At 39.4% G+C, this 10,317-nt stretch overlaps 1 protein-coding gene across 2 annotated transcripts in view; it reads left to right on the forward strand.

Moving 5' to 3' along the window:
* Window positions 1-7,620, forward strand: part of BBS5 (Bardet-Biedl syndrome 5) — a 28,202-nt gene extending 20,582 nt beyond the window's left edge. For both annotated transcript variants that reach the window (XM_056110313.1, XM_056110312.1), the window contains 5 exons: window positions 948-1,010; window positions 2,963-3,097; window positions 6,113-6,196; window positions 7,057-7,080; window positions 7,234-7,620. In XM_056110313.1, coding sequence (XP_055966288.1) covers window positions 948-1,010; window positions 2,963-3,097; window positions 6,113-6,196; window positions 7,057-7,080; window positions 7,234-7,335 — 408 coding nt within the window. In that variant the 3' untranslated portion in view covers window positions 7,336-7,620. The remainder of the gene's footprint in view (window positions 1-947; window positions 1,011-2,962; window positions 3,098-6,112; window positions 6,197-7,056; window positions 7,081-7,233) is intronic.
* Window positions 7,621-10,317: the final 2,697 nt, after the last annotated feature.

Here is a 10,317-nt window from a genome sequence, read left to right on the forward strand (position 1 = left end):
AAATGGTTCGGTGATTTAAAGCAGGAAGTAAAGGCAAGTGTGTGAGGCCAGTTGCTTAAATCTCAGCCACTGTTAGAACCAAGGTAACCTGGGAACCCCACTGTCTGAGATACTTAGAAAGGAGAACATTATTTTTTAAATTTCTTTCCTTTAGTTTAAAATATTCAGAATTGATTCAGTGACTTAAGGGGCTTACTTGCCGAGCAAGTGCAGGGTTATGAGCTCAGGCGCCAAATGCTGCCATCTGCCCTGAAGGAGGTAATCAGGCCGTCATGTTTGTGATCCCCCGTGAGAAGGGCCTAGAAGATGACTCAGCAGCTTGGAAAGTGCTAGGGCAAGTGTGAGGTCCTGAACCTAATCCCTGTTACCTCACATGCACCTAGGTGATTCTGACTACCCCTAGAAAGACTGGGGTTTTCAGTGAAGGGGGTGGGGGATTTTAATAATGAAAATCTTAAAAATATTGAGAACTGATGATTCTAGAAGTGAGGCATATTTGAGCCAGAGATTTAACATATTTCAGAGGTGCATTTTTGTATTGTCTCACAAGTTAGATTTCTTAATCCAGTATGAAATTATTTTAGGGTTTTTTTTTTGATTGGTTGGTTGTTTGGGGGTCAAACCTGGTAATGCTCAGAGGTAACTCCTGGCTCTGCACTCAGGAACCACTCTTGGTAGTGCTTGGAGGATCATATGGGATTCTAGGAATCAAACCTGTATCAGCTGTGTGCAAGGCAAACACCCTACCACTGTACCATTGTTCCAGGGCCCCCAGTATGAAATTTTTCATTGAATTGATCTCATTGACTTGGAAATGTAATGAAGCTATTAGAGAGGATTATTTTTCTTAGATTATGAAAGTAGTTACATGTATAAGATGAAAATCTTGTGTTAAGGAATCACTGCTATCAAATGATTAAAACCTGTTTTTTTCCTTTTATATCTAGAGGTCAATAAAGATTAGAGATTCAAAATTTGGTTTAGCTCTTGTCATAGAAAGTTCTCAGCAGGTAAGTTACTCTATTTATTAATATTTAATATATTTTAAACTTCCAGTTTATATATTGTTAATATATATGGTAACAAGTTCACACTGAAGAATAGCAACTTGTAATATGAAATTAAGAATTTTAATTTGGAGCCAGAGAGATAGTTAAGGTGCTTGTATTGCATGTGGCCAACCTGGTTTGATCCCTGACGCTGCACTTGGTTTCCCAAGCCCCACCAGGAATGAACCTGAGCGCAGAACCTAGAGTAAGCCCTGAGCAGCAGCTGTGGCCCCCCAAAATCAAAACAAAGAAATTTTAATTATTCGAATATATTGCCATCAAGAATTGTGCAATGATGCTGTTGTTTTCTTGAATAAAACTGCATAGCAATGAACTTTCTGTCATTAAACATCCGCAGAAAAGCAGTATGTCATCCAATATTTTCAACCCTGTTGATTTTGACTAAGCCCAGGTAGCTATAGGGAGAGCTGCCTTACATTTCATATTTGAGGAGAAGGAGCACTGGAGCCACAAACAGCTATTGTTGACTCTGTGCTCAGCAGTGACCCCTGGCAGTGTTTGCAGGGGGCCATATGTAGTACCAGAAATCCGACAGGGCAGCTTCAAGCAGGCAAGTGCCTTACTTCCTATCTCCAGCCTCTCCATTATTTTGAATAACAGTCATGTTACTGTTGTCAAGCATTACCTCACTTCACACAGTGTATAACATAATTAGTATCCCCCACCCCCCCCTATTTTCCAGTAGAGGAAATTAAGTCTTGGAGAAGTTAGAAATGTTTGCCTGGATTTTGATTTCAGACGAATGTCTGTGAGAAATACAGATTTACAAATGTCATCTCCCACACACACCTGAGATTTTATACACAGATTACACTATATCTGTATGCAAACTAATATGCCAGGTTGGGCAGAAATACAACTAAATCAAATATTTACATGAACACTTATTTATATAAACATTTCCAAGTATAAGTACCAGCATCTACTTGCTCCTTACCTGGGCCTAGAGATTAATATTGCCATTTATTAAAGGCTTATTAAATTCTAGAAACTGGTGCTAAGTATCATATAATCTAATTTAACATAACAAGTCAGTCACTGGAAAGGTTAGAAAAGCAAGGTATAGACTACAGAAATTAAGTTTTCTGATATCATCTGGAAATATTTATAAAACCAGAATTTAATCCCAAAAGGATTTGCTTTCAATCCAAAGTATATATTCTAATTATTATAATACGCTACTTAAATTTTTTAACAACCGTCTACTAAAACCTGTTGTGGTAAATTATCTCCCTTCTCCTTTAAAGAGGTGGCATAAGATATGCTGCTCCCTTTCTTCCTATTATTGTATTTATTTGGTGTGTGTGTTGGGGGGAGGGGAATGGTTGTTGGGGAGATGCACTCAGTTAACACACAGGGGTTACTCCTGACTCTGACTCAGGAATTACTCCTGGCAGTCCTCAGACCATATAGGATATTGGGGATTGAACCCAGGTTGGCTGTGTGCAAGGCAAGTGCCCTGCTCACTACACTATCTCTTCAGACTCTGATCTATTACTTTTCAGGGAAAAAAAAATTAGTTCCCATAGCCTGTCTCCTAGGTATTTGTGTTTAGTTTGGTTTGGTTTGGTTTGGAGACCACATGCAGTGTTCTGGGCTCCCTCCTGGCTCTGCACTCAGCAATCACTCCTGTTGGGCTCAGGACCATATGGGATGCCCGAAATCACACCCAGGTCAGCCACATGCAAGGCAAACACTACCTGCTGTACTATCTCTCTGGCTTTTTCTGTTTAGTTTTAAATCTTAACTGATTTGGTATTTACAGATAAAATCATGTGAAATCCTTGTTATTCTCGAAAATAAGGATAAGTAAAGCTATAGTGTATCATGTACTAAAAACAAGACTTGCAGGCTTCCTTCTTTGGTTTTTCTTTATTTTTTTTTTCTTAAAGAGTGGAGGATATGTGCTTGGCTTTAAAATAGATCCTGTGGAAAAACTACAAGAATCTGTGAAGGAAATCAATTCACTTCACAAAGTCTATTCTGCCAGTCCAATATTTGGAGTTGATTATGAGATGGAAGAGAAGGTAATTTATTCAGCATGAGAAACACAGTGGGCTGAGTTGCTTTTACACACTTGAAAATGAACGCCTGAATTATGATTTAAACTGTTTGAAAAGATGCTTAAGCAGACTCTGCTCTGAGCCTGCCCCTGGCTCTCCTCACGGGGCCTGCTTCCTCTCTTTCACCAGCTGTATCATCATCCAGGTCTGCTCTTCTAAGGGAGCAGTCAACCCTAAGAATACATGCGCAAGGTCCCTCTGCAACACGCACACTTTAGGCCCCCACTCTGTCAGCTTTATTTTCACTTTCCTTCATCTTTCCATTAGCCTGGACAAACCGTACATCCTCCATCCTCCTTCTCCAGGCTCCCCCAGGTTTACAACTCCAGGAGTCAGCTGGCCTGTGTCCACACAGCCATAGCAGCCATGAAAGATTTTAACATCATCCCCATATATCTGCTCTTGGCCTTCCTGTTGATTTTCTCATTTCTGTACCCTGATCCCCAGCACCTGACTGTTTTAAACATTTCAGCCTTTCGCCTTGGTCCTCCTGTCCCTGGTGTGCCTACCAACCCCCTACTATTGCACTCTCCCTGCTGTCCACCCCATCAGTGGCACTCTTGCCAGCAGCATTCTCCCTGGTGCCCTCTCGGGCTGTTCCATCGGGCTGTTCCCTCCCTGGCTGTCTGGCCTTTGGCTGACCCCTGGATGTCTACCATTTCATCAGTGTCCCGTCAGGGACTGAGAATGTTGAATGTTGAGCCTTATCGATATCGCTTCTCTTGCTCTTGGGATACAAGGATGTGACCAGAGTTCAGGCAGCAGTGTTGGGGGTGGAGCACACCTTCACACATTCTGATTTCAGCCAGGTTCTTGTTGCCTTCCAGCGCACTGAGTTGTTGACACTGTGTTACTATGTATAATCCTATGTATTTTGTCTTTAATCATACTTTTGTGTTTTCTTCCCAACCTGCACTTCATTCACTGTTCTCCCTTTCACTCTGCCATCTCTGTATATTCTTCAGTAATAACCGCCTCTGCGGTGGCCCTTCAGCTTGTGTTTCTGTAGAACTCTTGGGTCTATCTTTCTGGCCTTAATTAACAAAACTTATTGTGGTTCCTAGTATTCTTGACTGTTTTCATGTAGATGAGCATTCCAAATGACAAGTTGAATTTCTCATTCCCAAGCTCATATTTATAGTTTAAAGTGTCTGTCTAAGCCAGGGACATGGCTCAGTGGTAGAGCACCTACTGGTTTGTATCTACCAGCAAAAGGAGGGAAAAGATTGTAAGTAAAACATGCGAGGATTTCGTTAAACATCTCAAATTTGGCAGACCTAAAATGGTCACGTCTTGTTTGCTGAAAAGCAACATCCTGCTGATTTTTATTTAACTTATTTTTAAGTATGTATAAAACCTTTTTTTTCTGTTTTATTTTTCCCATTTTCCTATTTGTACACATTTTCTCCATTCCAGTCCATTCCCTATTTCTACCTCTTTCTTTCCATTTAAGCTGCAGTTACTGAGATCTGTACTCTGATCCCCAGCCACCTGACTCTGTTTTAAACTTTTCAGCCTCTTCCCTTGGCATTCCTGTTACTGGTGTTATCAGCCCCTACTTTAGCACCTGCTGTTAACCCCCATCAGTGGCACTGTTGCCAGAAGCTTTCTCCCTGGTGCCCTCTCAGGCTGCTCCATCACTCTTCCCTCCCTGGCTATTACTTTTGATTATAGAATATTATAGAATAAGCATAGACCTTCGAACCTGAAAAACTGAATCTGGTAATAATTTCAACATTTATTTGTGACCCAAGACAAATCTGAACTTCAGTTTTATCATTTAAAAATAGAAGAGTAGGAGCCTGAGAGATAGTATAGTGGGTAGGGTATACTTGTCAACTTATCATGCAGGCAGCTGACCCGGATTTGATCCCCTGCATCCCATATGGTCCCCCAAACACCAAAAGTAATTCCTGAGAGCCAGGAGTAACTCTTGAGTTTTGCTGGGTATGCCCCCCTTCCCCCCAAAAATAAAGCTAGCACTGTTTGCTGAGCATGGGACTCTTAAAATAATGAAAGAAATTTCTCTCACAAAGCTATTAATCCTGGCACAAGGAATCATCAGTCTGTCAGTTCTGTTCATTGTCTCTGTCTTTCACTTCACCTCCCTTTCCCTTCTTCAGTTCCCAGTGTGCATAGATGCCGGCCAGCAAGAACTCATGGTCACCTCCTGTAGCACCCAGCTCCAAGTTGCCTCTTCAGGGAGCTCTCTCCAGACTGTTCAGCCACACAGAAGCCTCCCCCACTTCTTATCCCTGATTCTGCTTGTTGCTTGCTTGCTTTAATTTTTGTTACACGCACCAGTCTCCTCCACAATGCACCATCTCCATGAAATCAGGAATTTTTGTTTTCTTTAACTACCGTATCTCCAGCAATCACAACCAGCACACAGTGTGCTCTTGGTGAATATTGTCAATTAAGTGACCGTGTTGCGACATCTCCTGTTTGCCTGTCTGCCACTCACTACTCTAAGACCTTTCTATGTATCACAGTATTAAACTCTTTCACTAACATTATGAAGTGTAGCATTCCTATTATTACTCACAGTGAAGGAGACTGAGAGGTAGGTTTGCACGTGGTCACCTAGCTGTGTGCAGGTGTAAAACACTGAGAGAGTATCTCTTCTTGAGGGGATGAGTGATTGCTTTCATAGGAGATCTCTCGGGAGATCTGAGCTAAGCATTGGTTGGCAGTGATACTCAGTGATGCCCATGCCGGTGTTGTGTGGGGCCATCAGGCCTACACCTAGCAGTACTTCAGGGAATAAGTAATTCAAAGACCAAATCTGGCCTTACACATGCTAGACTTGTGCTCTATCACTTGGGCCATCTCCTTTGCCATGTAGTTACTTTTATATAAGTAACTTTTAATTTTGTCATACTTTTGTATTTATAATTATTAGAACCCCTTACTTGAAATATATATTAATGTTTATTAATATCATATCTTTGATGCACCTTAACATGTACTGATTTTTAGCCACAGCCCATTGAAGCTCTGACAGTTGAACAAATTCAAGATGATGTAGAAATCGATGCTGATGATCACACGGATGCTTTTGTGGTCAGTATCATGAAGGAAACATTTCTTGGGATTTATAGCCAAATTAAGTAATGTATGAAATACCATAAAATTTGAGATATTGGGGGGCAGGGTGGGAAGATTTGAGTGATACCCACCAGTACTCAGAAGTCACTCCTGGGAATGTTCAGGGAACCATGTGGTACCAGGCACTGAAAGAGGACCAGCCACATGCAAGTGTGTGTTAACCCCATTCTGGGGACCCCTAGGGCTACACCTAGTTCTTATCTGAAGAACATGTTGATGTGCTACCATGAGTTGAACTCAGATCAGGACCATGGTAGGTATGCATCATGCATTTACTCACAGATTAAAGCACTGATTACTTTTGTTTTGCCAGCATCACCTTCTAAACCAAAAATAAGAATGAAACTTCTAAATCATATTATCCTTTCAAGTGTTTTTTTCTTTTTGGGTCACACCCAGCAATGCTCAGGGGTTACTCCTGTCTATGCACTCAAGAATTACTCCTGGCGGTGCTGGGGGCACCATATGGGATGCCAGGGATCAAACCCAGGTCGGCCGCGTGCAAGACAAATGCCCTACCTGCTGTACTATCACTCCGGCCCTGTCCTTTCAAGTTAATAAAGAAAATTATATATTAATAACAAGGCAGAATTTTCCAGATTTTAAAGCATAATTCTTCTACTCAGTAATGATTAACAGATGTGAATCCTGTGATCCTAGTTGGAAAGAGAGATGAAAAAATTAGGAGCATAGTCAAGGAATGTAAAAATCAATTTGGTTACAGACTTATTCTGTAAACTGTCTATTTCTTAGCCTACTAATCTATTTTACATATTATATGTGGAATGTGTAAATATAATTTTCTTATCTTACAGGCTTATTTTGCTGATGGAAATAAGGTAAGAATATTTTTACCTACATTATATGAAAAAATATTTCTATATTCCAACATTTAGAATTCACAAACTTATGTGAAACCTATTTTTTGTTTTTTTTCCCCTCTTCCTTGCCACCTTCTCTATTCCGATCTCATCCTCTTATCTCCCAAAAAGCAACAAGATCGTGAACCTGTATTTTCAGAAGAACTGGGGCTTGCAATAGAGAAATTGAAGGATGGATTCACCCTGCAGGGACTTTGGGAAGTAATGAGTTGATCTTGAGTTGAGCTGGATTTCTATTTAAAGTATCTCAAGATTTAAGATTCTAGTTGCCTATAATAATGCAAAAAATTGGTTGTTTACATCTACAGAAAACATTAAGGAAGTTTTTTTTATAATTAAGAAAACCTCATCTAAGATTTTACTGTCAGTTTTATAAAAAGTTTTTAAATTGAAATGTATCTGGTTTGTAATATTAGTTTTGTACTTAATACTTGTAAATTATTAGTCTGCAGATATTAAATGATTGTATCATGTTGGGTTTAATAAAGAATTTATGCAGCACAATTTAATGTTTTGACATTATTATTTAAAAGAATAGCATTTTTCTTAAGGAGTAATCAAAATACTGCTTTTTAAGTTACAGTAAAAGTAAAAGTAAGTTACAGTAATCTAGTTTAAATATATTATTATGGACCAGGGGATGTTGCTCAGCGGTGCAGCACATGCTTCACTTGTCTGAGGTAGAGTTCAGTCTTCAGTAACACATACATACACATACTTTGAACTCTCAATCAACTCAAACTCTATTTGGATGATGTATAGAGGGTTATAATGAAAAGGACCAATGCTTTAAAAAAAAAAAAGTGGAGAAGGAGGGTTTGAGAGAGTACAATGGATAGGGCACTTGCCTTGCATTCAGCCAACCTGGGTTTGATCCATAGCTCCACATACAGTACCCCAAAGCCCTGCCAGGCATGACCCAAAGCAACAAGACAGTATCTAAGGAACCTTTGTCAAATTACTGAAATTAGCCAATAGAGTACAGAGATGAGGAACATCTAGTCCATGGGCCATATAAGGGACACAAAAATCAGATAGTCTGGCCTTGGTACATTACAGGATAAATAGTATGCTTCTTGAGTCAGTTTTCCACAGCCTGTCTGTCTGTACTGAATGGCCCACAAATTAGATATAAATATCCAAATGACTCTTAGCAACAAAATAGTTCTCCACCCCTGCTCTAAAGGGAAAGGAGTGTGTGTAAAAAAGACATTTAAAATAATACACAACTATAGGTATGACCACAGGCACAGAGTACAATCAAATAGTAATCTGAGTTTAATTTTTTTAAAAAGTCAATAAACAAAAGCTGAAAATTGGTTACTTCATTTAAACATGGAAGTATTTCTACATTTTCAGGCATGGTGTTAAAATAACAAACACTTTACATTAGGAAAGAAGTTTGAAAATATGCATATCAGTAATATTTAAATAGTTTCTCAAGCAAAAGAGTGTGACTAAAATTGCTGACTAGTAGGGAATAATTTGAAATATCGTGTCATGGGGTTTGCTTCTGACTCATTGATCTTTTCAAATATTAGGTGTTACACGTAGACGTGAGTCATTTATTGTTTAAACCAGGGTGCAGCTGTTAGTTTTCTCTAGTATGTTAAAACCTTTAGTGGCATCTATAAATGGAAAAAGAGTCAATGAGCTCCTCTTTCAGCTGCTGTTCTAGCAGCTGACAGCACCATTGACTTCACTGTGGTGTAAAATAAAAGGAAAAACTTTGACTCATAGAGACCTTGAGATTTAAAAGCACACAATTCCAAGATCTGGAGGCATTCGTTCATTTGACATATTTATGGTGCACTTAGGAGGTCCTGGATCCATTGCAGCAAACAAACCCAACCAAAAGGAGTTAATGAGTTTGCTTTGGATATCAGCCTTCAAAATCACAGCCTTGCTTTGTTGAGAAAAATGTAACAATTTTGTAACAAAATGTAATCATGAAGTTATACCATGCTTTCTGTTTATAGAAAGAATTTTCTTCATGAAAAAAAAAGATTTAAGGGGCCTGAGTGATAGTACAGTGGGTAAGGTGTTTGTCTTGCATGTGGCCAAACCGAATTCAATCCCTGGCATCCCATACTGTCCCCCAAGCACTGCCAGGAGTAATTCCTGAGTGCAGAGCCAGGAGTAACCCCTGCACATCACCAGGTGTGAGCCAAAAGCCAAAGAAAAAAAATTCTTTTAAAAGAGGGATCGGGTGATAGTACAGTGGATAGGGCATTTGCCTTCCCTTAAGCCGACCCGGGTTTGATCCCCAGTATCCCATATGCCCCCCTTCCTCCCACCCCCAGCACTGCCAGAAGTTCCTAAGTGCAGAGCCAGGAGAAATCCTGAGCATCATCAGGATTATCACCAAGAACAAAAACAAAAACAAACAAAAAAGAATCTTCTTCCAAAGCATGACTTTTGGAATCTGGGGATGTAGTCCAGTTAGTTGTAAAGTGTATAACTTGCATGTAAGACCATGAGTTTGATCCCTAACACCATACACACAAAGTTTAGATATAAGTAATTCCTTTAGTATTTCATAATTAACATGATATACTGTTTTAATATCTTATATTATGATTCCAGTGGTATATTTTTTTATTTTTCAATTTACACAGTATGTTTTTCAATTTCTGTTTATAGCATCTATTCAATTTCTTAGTTTTGCATTAAAGATCTTCAACACTTAAAATCACTTCAACACTTAAAATATCTGAGCTGTCAGTGTGGCTCAGTATGTGATGCCCTGGGTTTGATTCCAGTTGCCCCCTCCCCCCCACACAAAGAGAGGTGTGGGAAGGAAAGTACAGAGTTTAAGACCTTTGTCTTGCATGCAGCTGACCAGGGTTCCATCCCCTACATGGCCTATGGTCCTCCAAGGACTGCGAAGAATGATACCTGAGTACAGAGCCAGGAGTAAAATCTGAGCACTGCCAGGTATGGCCCAAAAGTCAAAAAAGGGAGAAAGAAATTGCATAATCGCATAGTATCTTTAGTGATCACATTGTATGTGTGTGAATTTTTTTCTTCTTGACTTTATTTTACGTATTTTCTGGTCTTGATGATGCCTTTTAACTTTTAGTTTTTATTATTAGTGTTTTGTCACATCAAATCCTTTATAGAGATAGACCATGTGAATAATTTGTAATTCAATGCTAATTTTTTTAAGAATAAAGAGTTAGAATGTCTTTGAAA

The sequence above is a fragment of the Sorex fumeus genome, unplaced genomic scaffold, assembly GCF_029834395.1.
Source record: "Sorex fumeus unplaced genomic scaffold, SorFum_2.1 ptg000009l, whole genome shotgun sequence".
NCBI lineage: Eukaryota > Metazoa > Chordata > Mammalia > Eulipotyphla > Soricidae > Sorex > Sorex fumeus.